The 16,174-nt window shown below is 34.5% G+C and overlaps 1 protein-coding gene across 1 annotated transcript in view; it reads left to right on the top strand.

Moving 5' to 3' along the window:
- The window catches only part of ADAMTS19 (ADAM metallopeptidase with thrombospondin type 1 motif 19), a 218,438-nt gene extending 202,945 nt beyond the window's left edge, over positions 1-15,493 (top strand). The window contains exons 20-21 of the mRNA XM_024761933.1: positions 12,508-12,685; positions 15,103-15,493. Of these exons, the coding sequence (XP_024617701.1) occupies positions 12,508-12,685; positions 15,103-15,254 (330 nt within the window). The 3' untranslated portion in view covers positions 15,255-15,493. The remainder of the gene's footprint in view (positions 1-12,507; positions 12,686-15,102) is intronic.
- The last annotated feature ends 681 nt before the right edge of the window (positions 15,494-16,174 follow it).

The following is a 16,174-nucleotide window of genomic DNA, read 5'->3' as shown; positions in this document are numbered from 1 at the left end:
ATACTACTTCTAAGACTGGATGTTTTCAAACTTTTCAAAAAACACTTGATAGGTGAAAAAAATATCTCATTTTGAAATGCACACATTCTTGGACTCAACAGCTCTGTTGCCATAGCTTTTGCTTACAGACATTCTCAAATAATTTGCTAACTGCATTTATGAAGATGCTCATTGCAGCCTTGTTTGAAACAACAAAAATTTAGAAACAATCCATATATCCATTAACTAGTTACATAAATCAAAATACTATATTTAAACAGTAGAATACTGTACTTTATAAAAATATATTTGTATATACATACTGATAAGAAAATTTCTCCAAGAACTACTATTAAGTATGTAAATATTATGAAGAAGACTCATATAGTGTGAGTTATATTTACATATATTCTTTTTATACATATTAAAATTTTTCTGCACAGATATACAAAGAACAGTTTATCTGAATTACATTGAAAGAAAGGAACTTCTATGCTTATAATTCTACCATATCCATATATAACTTTTAATTTTATAAACTGGTTAATAGTTTTGGTCTGAAATTAAAAGAAATCTCTTACTTTCTTCATACTTACATTTTTCAGGCTGCAGTATCAACAGTGATTGATGTCATGGATATAGAGAGATGCTACGAGAATATTATAGAATTTCTAGGAAGGGGAGAGGATTTGATAAGTTAGGTAATTGGTGAGATAATTCAGTGTATGGAGTCAGACAGCCCTGAGTTTGAATTCTGAATTTTCTGTTCAGTTAAGTTACTGATTCCAAATGAAATAATTTATGAAAAATCATTAGCAAAGAGTCAGATACATAGTAACTAAGTAAATGCTGACTATTCGTATTGTAGTATCAGTAGAGATGGGGGAAATGGTTGGCTTTGAGAAATTTGTTATGAGGTTAAAATGAACAGGAGTGGGGTTGATTTTCTGTGGAGAGGTGAGAAGGAGGGAGGTGTTCGTGTGTTTAAGAGGAATCCCACGTTAGCTTTCTGGTCTGAAGAACTTGTATGGGTGATGGTTCTGTGATATGAGATATGGAAGCCTAGAGATGAATCAAGTTGGAGGGGAAGGTTTATGAATTCTATTTTGGACTGTTTCACGTGCCCATAAAAGAATTAAATACTGGTGTCTAGTAGATAGGTCAGAGGAGAGGAATGGGATGGAAACATACATTTTATAATCATCAACATTTAGGCAGTGCTTAAATTTTAAAGTATAAGCGTGCCCGAGAAGGGAGTATAGATGGAGAAGAAAAGATGCAGCCCTGAGAAACTCCCAGCTTTAAAGGCTTGTGAGAAAAGAAGCAACTGCTAGCAAAAAGGACCCAAAAAAAGGGGTATTCAGAGAAACAGGAGGAAAAGTTGTGAGAAACAAGAGAAGAAAGTATGCTTAAGAATGTTCAATGAAATGGAAACTCAGAAGGAGTTGAGGGGAGCCTATTTCTTTATTCTCAAATCTCAGTTGCTATAGGACTGTGCCAGTGGCATTCCTCATTTTATTTCCTCAAACCATATCCCACTCCCAATTTCCTTTTTCTTGAAAAATGTTAATACCATCTTCCCAGATACTCAAGTAGAAGCTGTCCTTGGCACTTTTTCTTCTATACACAGGTAGTGTTTTGCCTGGGTTGCTCTTCACTCCCAGTATAATACTACAGTCCTTCTTATATTTTCACCAGGACTAGAGTAACAATATCTAATGTACTTTCTTACCCCCATATAGGGGGATGGCTTCACCACTCTATCCTATAGTTCACACAATTTCAGAGAATTGTCTTTGGCTATACTGTCAACTACCAGATACTCACTCTGGCATTCAAAGCTTTCTATATTCTGGTCTTAACCTACCTTTTGAGAATTGTCTCATTATTCTCATTAATTCAGTATCTCCACTAAGCTCAGGCCTGAGCAGTTTGTACTTCTACAATCTCCATGTCTTTGTTTATACATTTCTCTTTGCCTAGAATGTGTTTTTTACAACCATCCAAGTCCTTTGAGGGCCAGTTCAAGTACCTAATTTCCCCAATAAATGACAGAATCTGTCTGCACATATTGACTACATTAATTTCTCTCAATTACTTATTGCCTTATATTTTTGCTTTTTCATTAAGATTGTCTTAATCCTTTTACCCTTCTCACTCCTCTGAGTGACCAGACCATTGCATGACATGCGGTGATATTTATTGAATAAATGACTGCTTAAACTTCTTCAACAAGTAAGCAAAAATGTATGATACATGTAAGTATTGTACTTCTTTTCTTGTGGCCCATTTTATTTTTCTGACTCTCGTTCTATAACAACTACAATGTTTCATATAATTTACCACAAAAAATTAGTAACTACCTTATCTTTCACCAGGAAAATTAAGGTAATTGATATAATTTTATGTAAACATATGACTCCCTTGACCTTTTCCTGTATGGTATATCAAACTACTTAAAAATGTGATTTTGTTTTAAAAAGTAAATCCACCCTTATTTGAGTAACATGCTATTTAAGCCTAAAGGATGCTTAAGATTGAGGTTCAAGGAAGCTGGCAGACTTCTTTTGCATTTTCTGGAATTCATTTGGCTGGAATACCTGACAGGTTAGAGAGCAGTTATCTAACCTAGAAGAAAAGCAGCAGATGGAAGCAAAGTACACTTAAGAATTTTCTCTGTGAACTAGCAAATACTTGGTTTATTTCAGGTTGGAATAAGTTAAAAGTAGCTATATAATGCTCTCTGTGCTGTTTTAAATCAAGAGTTTATTTATTAAAAGCAAAACAAAAACACACACTTCTCTAACATGGCCACAGAAGGACCTGATCCATTTCTGACATAGAATTGTTGGACTAGACCTGGAAAGTATCTTATTTGAAAAGGAAATTCAATCACTGTCTTTCCAAACAGTGTCCCTGGTGGGAAGATGTTTCACTGGGATGATAGTGATAAAATAGAAATGTCTTGATAGTCTTTTTTCACCTCTGTAACATCCTATAATTCATAGGCTCAGCACTGACAGAATTGCAAATGTGCCCAAAACTTTGTGTTTAATTGCTTCTTAATGCAAAGCATCTTTTTTTTAATTCCATCTTTGTGGTGATCAGTGTGTACTTTGATATAAAAAATGATTGGGGGGATTATTATGACCTTTCATAACGTATTCAGTTCTCTGCTAATCATTCATAAACACTCTGCTTGATTTTTGCCACACACATTTCCTTGATTTGCAGTAACTATATGCAAACATTTTCATTAAAGGGACAAAAATAGTTTGAACTGTAGAACCAAACAAATATTTAAGTAAAGACATATGCAAAAAATCCTCAATGTCTGACCTCTAGGAATAGATTCAATTCCAAATACCCATGTGTTAAATTAAGCAGATGAACTACTTTAAAAAGATGCTGCAACCCTGACCAAAACAAACAGCAAATCTTACAAAACAAAGCTAACTTTTGTTCCTTAGTGTGCTTGTTTCACACTCACTTTATTAAAAAGTTTAAAGATGGAACTGCCAAACATATACATAAATGAATAGGAATGCTGTGCTAATAATTTCCAGTAGAAATCATCATTTAGTTTCCTTATGAGGTCCACTCTCCACTGTGAATGCTACTTCACTCTTGTTAAACCACTTTGGAATAATCCATTTATTCCCAAAGACAAATTATCCAAGTCAATGCTGTTAACCTTGTTATAGATTGGCACTTATCATTACGAATTATATCAGGTTCTAGAAGACTATTATATTGGTTAAAAAAAATTGAACTCTGTCTGCCAGTGACAATTTTCTCTTAATTTAGGAATTCCTATTTCTTACAGAGGCCAGCTGGAAATGAGTAAAGCATTACAGAGCCTTCCTTAGCTGTTGGCCTGGAGAATACACATTCTCTCCAAAATATATATCTTTGGCACAGTCTAGAAGGAAGGAATCTCGGGTAATCTCTGTCCTGGCCAAGTGTGAGAATTATTATTTTTAACCCCTAAATACACTGAAATTTGTGGGGTTTTTTTTTCAAGGAATTTAAAAGCAAACTAGTTTAGTTATGTTTGTTATCCAATAAAACTCCAAATAAATACTGTACAGTAGTATTTTTACTTTCGGGCTTTCTGCCTCTTTGGTATAATGTTTAAGAGGACATTTTACAGGATTTAAGCTTGAAGAGTTTTACAATTTAACTTTAGAGTTTAACATGCACAGATAGATAATTCCATAAACTCACTGCCAAACTAGTTGATTATTTAACCTAAGTGTACACATTTACTCATACCATAGTGTCCCAATTGGTTCCCAAACCTGGGTTATCTAAATATTCCAAGTAACTAACTAGCACCAAACAGTGTCTATCTGACTATTCTGAAGTCCAGAAAGGAAAGGTAGAAACTAATATTTAACCAGTGATTTTAAGATTTGGCATTTTACCATAGGATCCCAATACCTAAGACTAGATGTGGAAGTCTTTTGTAGCTCCATGCTGAAAATCACATATGCAGAAAAGATCTACTTGATCTCAGGACCCATGGAGCACAGAAGCAGTGCAAGAATCAGAGATCAGTGGAAGTAATTAGTGTCTCTTCTCTAAATAGGAAAGTAGTTAAGAGATATTTATGGATATCCCATTTTTAAAGGGTTCTTAAGTGAAATTAAGTTGTCCAGAAGTACATAGGTTACTTCTTGGACAAAAAGACAACAGTGTTCTTTGGTGAATTTGACAGAGACATGATACCACGTAGATTATATCATGAGCCCTTGTGGATATTCCTACATGATTCATGAATTTTCAGTGACAGGAAGACAATTTTGCACTTTACAAAAGTGGATTCAAGTGGTACTATGGATGAGCTTTGAGAGCCTCCTAAAATCGTGTTCACTATTTTTGTCCCTCATTTTGGCACTTTATAAACTTGTAGATAGCTATTTATTGGTGCCTGTGCAGCCTTTTTTCTTTGAATTAAACATGTTTTACCCAAACAGAGCATGTTTGCTATTATTCACTAGTATTTAGTGGATTTATGCCTCTAAGCATTGTGGTATTCATAGAAACTTTGGGGAACAATACATGTAGATTATTTTTAAAAGATACATATTCTTGATAAACATATTCAAACCTATCACAAAATGAATATTTCTATATAATATAATGAAAGTTTAGTAACAGAATACACTCATCCCTTATATGTTTATATGATCCATCAAAAATGTATTTATACCATTGTTCTATTTAAGACCTAATTATCCTCAATGCATCAGATTAGACTTGAAAACTTAAAGAGTTTCATCAGGCCACAGTTATTTTATAGCACACGCTCACTGCCTTTGAACATAATGGAATTATAACATCAATAAAATGTCTCAAGATAAATGGCCTTTCCTTGAACACCTAGTATAAGGTGTTTACATATTTTTCCAAGTATTAAACCAAGATCTTAGCAACACTGTCTATTAATGCCATAAATAATACTGTCAGGTGTGAAATTTCCATGGTCAGTTTCTTACTGCAGTTTGCTTTTTGGGCACTGCCTCACCACTCATCGATCCTTTGTGGTGGAAGAAAGGATTCCACATCTTGGCTTGTCCATGAGATGGACTTTACAGCCATTCAGAGTTCATTTCATTCCTTTGTTTCTATGACAATGCCTCAGTTGCTAATTTGTTAAGAATTTTTTGAGTATAGTTTTTTTTCCTACATTTTTTTCTATGTCCCTCATTTGTTCACGTTTAGGCCAGTCCACAAATTTGCCAAATCATTCTAGCATCTTAACCTGCCTTTACCAGTACTGGCAAACCCTGCCCACTCAGAGCTATCACTACCTTAGTAAATATAACTTTCCAAGAGTTCACGTCTATATATATCACCAGATCCTCCTTGGCCATTTTTAGAATATTATAAACATCTGAGTTAGGTAAACGTCTACTGTACCCTTCCACCAGCTTGGACATTGCTTATTTTTCCCCAGAGATTTCCCTTTCAGTTAGTTTATTTAAATGAAACTTTCTTAGGTAAAATAAAGCAAGTCAGGTCTTATTGTGTGGTGTAAGAATAACAAAAAGGAAGTTTTAGATAATGGAAATAGTTATAAGTTTATATAATATATATATATCTCATTTTAAAAGAGGATAAAGCCTTCTTCTTGCTAATTTGCTACCATTTGTATTCATGGTTCTCATTTACTAAACTATTTCTCTAATCATTTTAATAGTCCAAACTTTGAATTATTGAGGAAGTTTCCTTTATCATGTTTAGTGTTTGACATGCAAACTGTAAGGTTGACATAATTTAATACAGTCTTAGAAATTGTCACTAATGTCCCAGGTCAAGAAAGGGTTTATTCCATTATAAGAGAAATATATCACAATATTATCTAAAGATATTATAACACTCATGTACTCAAGTGCAAGGGAGGTCATAATTTTCTCAGGTAGATTGAAATGATGAATGTCACTAAGTCAAACAGATTTTATTTTCAGAGCCTTTGGGGCTCATTTTTTGGTGGGAAAGAGGGATTACCAACATCAGTTTTTCTTGTGCCTTGCTGCTTAAGTTTGTTCTAAAGATTACTATTTCCCTTTATACTGTAGTAAACCTGGTACATCAAGATTGCATTTCCTGTTCAGAATTAAAGGCTTCTAGTTCATGGAATTGGTTTGTGAGGTGCTTAGTTTCAAAGGTCCTTCAGGGCAATATTAAAACTGTTTGGGGAACAGACTATTTGTCAGACAGTACAGGTCTCTCTTATTAAAATACTTTAGTCAGGAAATTTTCCTTGTAAAAGATCAATCGCAAGTTATCTGGTGCACCCTATGTTTTTTTTTTTACCAGTTGCTGGCAAATTGATGTTGACATTTTAGCATTTGATCCTTTAGTGGAGGTCTATAGTGCTGCTGTGTTTCAAGTATTTTTTAACTTAGTACATATGTGAAGAGCAAGGTTTAAAATATATTAGAAAAAAGACAGAAGGAAAGAAGGAAGGGAGGGCGGGAGGACTGGAGGAAGGAAGGAAGGAAAAGAGGGAGGGAGGAAGGGGAGAGAAAGCCATTGAACTTGATCTAAGATCTGTAGAGACACAGTGGAAAGAACATTGTATTGGAATCCTAAGATGTGCATTTGTTTCTCCTTCATATGGAGCAAGTCTTTATCACCTTCTCCATGAGTCCTTCCCTGATCATCCCATATGAATTGCTAAACCCCATACCCCCAATTTTCCCAGTCCTCCTTCCCAGCTTTAATTTTTTCCACAGCACTTGTCAATATCTAATATACAATGTTTTTTAATTCTTGACCTTCTTGCTCTCCAGTATTACAGTGTAAACTCCTTGAAGGCACATATTTTTGTCTATTTTGTTTACTATCACTTCCCTGTATCCAGAACAGTATTTGGTACGTTGTAGAGTTTCAGTAAATATTTGTTGAATAAATGAATGAAATAATCTCTATGAGCCTTACTCTTGCCATCTGTAAAATTATTAGGGTTATGAGGAAGATTAACCAAGACATTATGTGTAAAAGCATATTAGATAGTGCCTGGAATATAATAGGTATTTCGTGTGTCCATTCATTTGTGTTTATCATGTAATATACAGATCTATCAGTAAGTTGTCTAGATAGTCTGACAGCGTGTCCCAGATTAGCCAGAACAGTCCCCTTTTATGCCCACAGTCTAGGAATAATTATCAGCAACTTCGTTCACAAGTGCCCTGATTTGGACGATAAATTCTATGATCACTCTATCTAAAGATAAAGCAGGCTTGTGAATTGTCCTTAAGGCGAAAGAGTTTATCTCATACCACATAGCCTGAGTTATAGTAAAACAAAACCAAAAAGGCCTTCTAATTCTTAGTTTTAGGTTAAGAATGAGATATGGGGATAAGAGGTTATTTGGCAGGATAGGGAAAAAGGGAAGATTTTTAACTGTTAACATAAAGAGAAATATTAGCAATCTTCTAGTATCAAGTAATGTGTAAGTGTCCAGTCTTTGAATTTAGTACATGTGGGTTCAAACTCCAATACCACCACGTCTTAGCTATAAAACTGTGGACACTTTGTTTCACTTATTTGAGCCTCTATTTTCTCATCTGTGTAAAAGGAATAATAATAGTACTCATTGGCTTCATATGAGGTATTAAAATAAATGTAACCTCTAACACAGTACCTGGCATATAATAAATACTAAGTAATGCTAACTACTATTAGTATTGTATGGAGTGAAAGCTTTCAAAAGTAATATTATTGGTTCCCTTTGATCCTAAAGCAACAAACTGGTTCCATAGCACAACTGATTATTTAAAATATTAAACACTTGGCTAAGAATGGGTGAAATTGCCCAGCTTCCACAATGTTTCGTAATCTAACTCCATCTATTTTAGATCATTGCATTTTGTTGTAAAGTTTATTGAATAAAGTACCAGCCCCATAGTATTAATAATTTCTGCTGCTTTTAGCTTCTGCACAGAATCCTGAACATGATGGGTGATCAGTAAATACTTGAAAAGCCAATAAATGATTGAATATTCTGAAACATTCAAAAAACTATAATTTTGAGACTTCATTTAATAGACGCCCATGATACCATTGTTGGGTCGCATAGTGAATAATTAGATAATGAAATTAGCATCTTTACTTTTATGCAGTGTCACCACTTAAAAATTGCCTGACTACGGGCTTCCCTAGTGGCGCAGTGGTTGAGAGTCCGCCTGCCAATGCAGAGGACACGAGTTCGTGCCCCGGTCCGGGAAGATCCCACAAGCCGCGGAGCGGCTGGGCCCGTGAGCCATGGCCGCTGAGCCTGCGCGTCCGGAGCCTGTGCTCTGCAATGGGAGAGGCCACAACAGTGAGAGGCCCGCGTACTGAAAAAAAAAAAAAAAAATGCCTGACTACAGTAACTTTTAATAATAAGTTATTTGGAATTTTTCATTTTGTAGTAATTTATACCTGGAAGTGTAGCTACGATCTACTACAATGCGTTGCTTTACAAAAAGGAAAACTAAGTCCCAGGTATGTTAGGTTCTAGAGATAGTATTAGAGCCCAGGTCTCCTCATTTCAAGCCAGAATTATTTTGACTTTTTCTTTTAATGTCTGTCTGTCTTTAATCATAGTGATGTGATTTGAGAAATATCCAATTATTTAGAGGTATCTTCCATAATAAAGTAGGGAATAGTTTAGAAGATACTTTGGGATTTTAATTGTTCCATTTCAAACATCTGTTTATTTTTCACACACTTGTAATAAAATTTTTACCACTGTGTATTTTATAAAGAACATAATTACTAGTAAAAGCTTGATATTTTTATTATTAAAGTATTCTAATGAAAATTAGATTCTAAGGCTATTAGAGTAATTTCATAATAAAGCTTATTCCATTTGTTTCAAAGGCAGGAATGATACCATTTTAATTAAATGATTTTTTTCTCTTAATTTAAAATATTTTTTTATGGAAGGCACTCTTCAGCCTTTATCTGCTAAAATCATGTACTCTGAGTTATCGTGTAGCTGTAGTTACTTTGTAATCCTGAAAAATGATGTTACTTTGTAATCCTGAAAAATGATGTTACTTTGGTTAACACATGTCCTTTGGAGTTGATATAAGATTAGCTGAAAGTATTGAGAATAGTCTGTGATTGATTACTAGGCTTCTTTGACATATGATTGAGAACCTTCTCTATTGCATCAGAATGAGTTCATCTATTATAAAACTCCCATTGTTCTTTTTGTTTCTCAAATATTGTGATTACTTCCAAGGTCTCCCAAAATTTTAGGAGTAGATGCTAGAATATTTTTCCACATAAACTTAACCCCTTAAAAGTTTTTAGTTTAACTGTTTTGAATTTTCCTGAAAATATTTCTAAGAAGCATGGTGTCTATATTTAAATACTTACATCCATTCTATTAGTGATACTAAGATACATACTTCCAAGGGGGAAAGACCATGTCAAACAGTTACTCCTCTTACAATAGTTTTTAAGTTATAATAAAGCTTAAACTGAACTGGAAACATTTAGATCCTATAGAAGTTAACAAGAAAAAAAAATCAGATTTAAAGGCATGTAATATCCCAATTGTTGTTCTTTAATCTGCTGTTTGCATAAAGCTAAGAATTCATCAGATACAAGGAGGATTATATGCAGAAGTATTTACAGAATAAAATTTAGAAAGATCAGTCATCTATAAAGTAGATGCATGCTAATAGCATGCACATAAAATTGTATTATTCTTAGTAATCTATTTTCATACCTGATATGTAGGTTTTAGTACTGAAAGTGATATGACAGTGAGCCTAATTTCGAGAGATTTACCAAGAAACAAACTAGATACATGAAAAAATACTAATCAAAGGTAAAAAGTAATACACACTGGCCTACATTAAATGCAAAACACATGCTATTGACCAGTAGCTTCCTAACTCAGGCTGTGCAGCAGAATCACCTAGATACTTCTTTTTTTTAATGTATATTCCCATCAGACTCAATCTGTTTCCTGACTTAGAAATTCTAGGCCTTCAAATCTATAGTGAAAAATTTTTTTTCTCCAAGTGATTCTAAGCGGTAGCTTCAGGTGGATGGATATATGGTTTTGAAGCATAAATATGCATAAGTAGTTGGGATAATTGTGGACCACTTCATGGAAGTAGTGGATTTGAGATTGTGTTTTGAAAAGAGGGTAGGCACAGTTGTAATTGTGAGAGTAGAAAGTGCCTGGGCATGATTAGTGTTTTATAGAGCAAATGATCCCTGAAGCAGAGAGGTGGAAAATTGTTTGAGGAGCTAGATAAATGCCAGCCTGGAGATTTGGGGAACTCGATAACTGAAGTTTTTTCCAAGGAGATTTTATATATATATAAAGCAATTTTAAAAGAATACATATTCTGTGTTAATATTTGGGATTGACTGGAAGGCTGGGAACTAAAGACAAAGTAAACAGGAGCAGACAGATTGAGGTTTCAAGGGTTTGTGTAGAATACTTCTTGAGCTAATGAAAAGAAGAGCAGGGGACCCAAGATGATCGTAAAGGAAGAACTGAAAATTCTTACAAAGAAAATGCAATCCTAACAATGACTTGGTCAGATACAAAGGGGAACAAACATTACAAACCTTGTGCCTGCATATCTAAAAGGTGACAATCAGAAAGTAGTTACCAGTTTTCAAATAGAGTACACCGAGATCATCTCTGTAAAGAGTTCTAAGTTTTTTAGAACTGTTTAGCCAGATATGGCTAAATCCTTACCACATAGAAAATAGTATAACTAGTAAATAAATTACTATTTTCAGAAACACAAGAACATGTAATTTTGATACCATAAAATAATTGTATTTTCTCATTCAACTCAACATCAGTTTATTTGTGTAACAAATTAAATCTAGTGATATATATGGACCCAAGAGACTTCTTTAATATACAAACATTCTAAGTTAAATATGTTCTCTGAAATATCTTACAAATGAAGACAAACTACATTTAGCTGAAATACAAGGAATCCATTAAAAGGTACTTATTAGAAAAATACATATTATCAAATATTATTTGCACAATTTTGGGTGTCATGTAATCTGCGAAGTCATAGCAGTTATTTCAATAACACATCAGGTTGATAAGCCATGTTGATATTCTTTTTTTTAAATAAATTCATTTATTTTATGTATTTATTTTTGGCTGAGTTGGGTCTTTGTTACTGCGCGCAGGCTTTCTCTAGTTGCGCCGAGCGGGGGCTACTGTTCTTTGCGGTACGCAGGCTTCTCATTGTGGTGGCTTCTCTTGTTGCAGAGCACGGGCTCTAGGCGCACGGGCCTCAGCAGTTGTGGCACATGGGCTCTAGAGCGCAGGCTCAGTAGTTGTGGCCGACGGGCTTAGTTGCTCTACAGCCCACGGCGTGTGGGATCTTCCCGAACCAGGACTTGAACCCGTGTCCCCTGAATTGGCAGGCAGATTCTTAACCACTGCGCCACCAGGGAAGCCCCCATCCATGTTGATATTCTTTTTTTTTCATGTTGATATTCTTAATAAACATTTTAAGGCCAGAGCAAATGGAGTGGATGAGTACATTGAAAGGCTATAACGAGGATCTGGCTCCACAGTTGGACATATCTAACTCTCAAGCATCAATGACTAAATTAAAGAGCAGTGAATCAATTATTTGTTGCAAACTAGATATTAAAACTTTAAAAACTGTCCGCCCAAGTTCATTACTTACTGGTATCACCCACTCTCTTTCCCAAGTCATACTCTCCAGCTTTTTTTTTTTTTAATCTTATTGAAGTCTAGTTGATTTACAATGTTGTGTTAGTTTCTGCTGTAAATTTTTTAATCGCCTATGTCCTTCATTGTCCAAAGCTCTGCCTTAGGTCAGCTAGATATTCTGAACAGCACTGTGCCCAAGTTATGAGCAACAACATTTCTGACCCATGTTTTACATTAACCCTGGATGTTGTGGCTCATGTCCAATTTTAGCAAATATAAGGAGAAGGTGGCTTACAGCCTAGAGAAAGGAAACAACAAAAAGAACATTTAACAAAACCTTGTATCTCTCCTAGTGCTCAATTACCTGTGGCAAAGGAATGCAGTCCCGTGTTATTCAGTGCATGCATAAGATCACAGGAAGACATGGAAATGAATGTTTTTCTTCCGAAAGACCTGCAGCATACAGGCCATGTCACCTTCAGCCCTGCAATGAGAAGATTAATGTAAATACTATAACATCACCCAGGCTGGGTAAGCAGACCAAAAAGGGGATGATTTTGAGAAACATGGAAATGATCATGGCTTCTTCTATTTTGCATATCACTTTAAAACTTAGTTATCAATTTATACTAATTAGTTTGGTTCTGACTAAATTGGATCTATTCAACTATAGTTTAGTCCAGATGATCATGTGGGTAAAAAATCCTAAAGACTAAACTATTTTCATTCCTGAGCTGTCTACTCAGGTCCAGGCCCTGGATATATGAATGCCATACCACCCAAGGTCATCCTATAAAGGGTTGAAGGATGTAACCATATTTTTGGTTCTGACCCATCCCATGGCAGAACCCTCAATTAAGGTAATGTCTATGGAAAGGTGAGGTTGTAGTGTACACCTTGGACCTCTTCATTGTTAATAGCCTTCCTTGTGATCCTGGGTACGAATTATCCTTTGGAGAGACAAAGAGCAAAAAAATCACTTTCAAGGAGAACAGATGCATGTATCTACACCCCTGAACAAGAAGTACCGTTTTTTTCATCTTTAAGGACATAATGTTAAATAAAAATAAATAGTAGTAACATTGATTTACATAGTTTTTATGTTATAAAATGCTTTCACATATATTCTCAATTCCTGCTATTTAATCTAATACATCATCAAGAAGTAGACTATGTATTTTAAGTATATATACCCTGCATTTGAATAACAAATATTCATGACTGAATTAGCCTTTAATTTTGTGGCAGTTAGTGGCTTTTAATAGCACTGCTGCCTGGATGTCACTGGGTTAATATACGTTTAACACGTTCAGTTGTTTTTTTTTTTAATTAATTTTTAGTAGAGTATAGTTGATTTACAATGTTGTGTTAGTTTCTGCTGTACAGCAAAGTGAATCAGTTATATATATACATATATCCACTCTTTTTTAGATTCTTTTCCCAGATCGGTCATTACAGAGTATTGAGCAGAGGTCCCTGTGCTATACAGTAGGTCCTTATTAGTTACCTATTTTACATATAGTAGTGTGTATATGTCAATCCCAGTATTCCAGTTTATCCCTCCCCCCTTTTCCTCCTTGGCATACTGAGTGAAGTAAGTCAGACAGAGAAAGACAAATATCGTATGATATCATTTATATGTGGAATCTAAAAAAGTGGTACAGATGAACTTATTTACAAAACAGAAATAGAGTCACAGATCTAGAAAACAAACTTATGGTTACCAGGGGGGAAAACCTTCAGTTTCAATTTGTATGTATAATCTCCAGGGGATCAGTTTAATCATACAGAATAATATTGCCAAAATGCAAGGAGCTAAATTGTCATAGATACTTTTCCAGGCATACGATTCAATCAAATGGAAAAGTTTGTGTTCTTCATGGAAATATAAAAATTCTCTTTTTTAAGCCAAATAATTAACATTTCTAAGAAATAATCAGTTCAAGTAGAATTAAGACTAGTTAAGACAAAAAGTTAAGCAATCCTAGAGCAGATGCTCTAAATCCTTGTATTCAAAAACAGCATAATCCCTTTCTCCAACAATTATTTGGAGTCCTTCTTGAAGTATCATGTGTCAGAAAATAATGAATTAAAAGGAGAATTTAATTAAAACTCCATTTTCTCTGTTCATTTTTTCTTGAAGGCACATCCCCAAACACAGAAGCACAGTGGTTGGAAAATCTTAAGGTTTTTAAACATAAATTAATGAATCATACTAGAATAGTGGCAAAAGGAACAATTGTAGCAGAACTGCCTTTTATTATACATGCCAGAACACGCTATTTCTTCAGAAAAACTGGGGCCAAATCTACATGACTGAATTTTTTATACCAAGAGCTCATTTCAAGCACTTTATTGCTGTAAATTTTAGTCACTTTTGATAATCAGCTTTGATTTTAAGGATGCCTGAAATTGCAATTCTTAAATATCCCAGTTAGACATGTCTGCTATCTAGGAAATGAGGAATGTGAAATAAGTGTGAGCAGATTTTTGTTTTGCTATGTCTTCGCAATGTCATCCATAACAATACTTATTAATTTGTATTCTCGTAATGGTGGACATATTGAACACATTCCTTTTCTTTTTAATCTCTCAACTAAAAATCCAAAAGAAGGTTAAATGAAAGCCATGAAATGGAAACTTAAAAGCCATTTGCAGTACACTTATTGGATTTGGGAACTCTATCTTTAATAAGTCTATAAAAGTTCATGAGTAAGACCATTATTCATTCACTTTACTCCTTTATTATAGGGTGTGTGTGTGTGTGTGTGTGTGTGTGTGTGTGTGTGTGTGTGTGTGTGTTTCTTTATCTTTTATGCTCCATGAGGTAATATACACGAGTCAACGTGTGTGTACAAAATCCCCCAACTTAAGTGATTGTTCTTTGTTTCTACTCATGACACCTAGTTTATCTCATGACACCTAGTTCCCTGTGTTCTGCTTCACAGCTGCTCTGACTTTCAAGTGCCTGGGAAATCAGTGGCCTGTGTACTGCCGGGTGATACGTGAGAAGAACCTCTGTCAGGACATGCGGTGGTATCAGCGCTGCTGTGAGACGTGCAGGGACTTCTATGCCCAAAAGCTGCAGCAGAAGAGTTGACCTCTAGCAGGCTGGCTGGCTAACAGCTCTTTGCAATTACATTATTTATAAACACACACACTAGCATGTTTTTCAGACCAAATATTATCAGATTACATATAATTTAATCAAATTAATTTATTTTTTTGCCTGCCACACATCCAATATGGTGTTTGTTTTGGTTCTACAAACATTTTGATTTATACTATATGGCTTCATAAATAATTTTATATAAATAAGTTGGATCCAGTTTCCGGAATAAAAATAAAAAGGGAAAAAGAAAAAAACCAAGATCTTTAGGCTTTAAAAAAACCAAAAGAAAACAAACAAAACATTTTTTTAAATTAGGGCCGTCTCTAAGATGCTACTCTCTCCCCGACAATACCATTGAGTTATCCAGAATGTATACTAATTTAGCATAATAGTTTAGTTATATATGGAGAGAAATCATTTTTGTTTTTTGGTATCCTGATGCAGAACTAGCCCATTTTCTGTAATCTGCAGTAGATGTGTCAACATAACAAACCTCATAGTGTTGAACAGGTTTTTAGAGAATGTATTATGCATTGCGTTCAGATTTAGAGATATCCATAGGAAAAATTCTACTGTAATTATAGCCTTATTTTAATAATGAAAAAGAAAAGTCAAAATAGAGACTTTGATCATGTTCATGAACATGTACTTGAACACAAGTATTGTAACAATGAAACACTGTAATGATTTACACTGAATCACCATTGCACTGTTGATATAGTGTAGAGAAACCGTTATAGAAATGGTAACATCCTACAAAAATGTGTATTATTTTAACATGTTGTCATTAGATTTTAGCTTTTTAAAATATTTTGAACAAAGAAAGCGTTGATCCCCTCATTTCCTTGTATCTTTTTAGCAGATCTATAAAAGAGTATAGTACTTAGCCTCACAAATCATAATGAGAA

The sequence above is a fragment of the Neophocaena asiaeorientalis genome, unplaced genomic scaffold (genome assembly GCF_003031525.2).
Source record: "Neophocaena asiaeorientalis asiaeorientalis breed wild unplaced genomic scaffold, Neophocaena_asiaeorientalis_V1.1 scaffold385, whole genome shotgun sequence".
In the NCBI taxonomy this organism is placed as follows: domain Eukaryota; kingdom Metazoa; phylum Chordata; class Mammalia; order Artiodactyla; family Phocoenidae; genus Neophocaena; species Neophocaena asiaeorientalis.
Note: the sequence above shows the minus strand (reverse complement) of the source record. Positions and strands in the feature narration are given on the sequence as shown.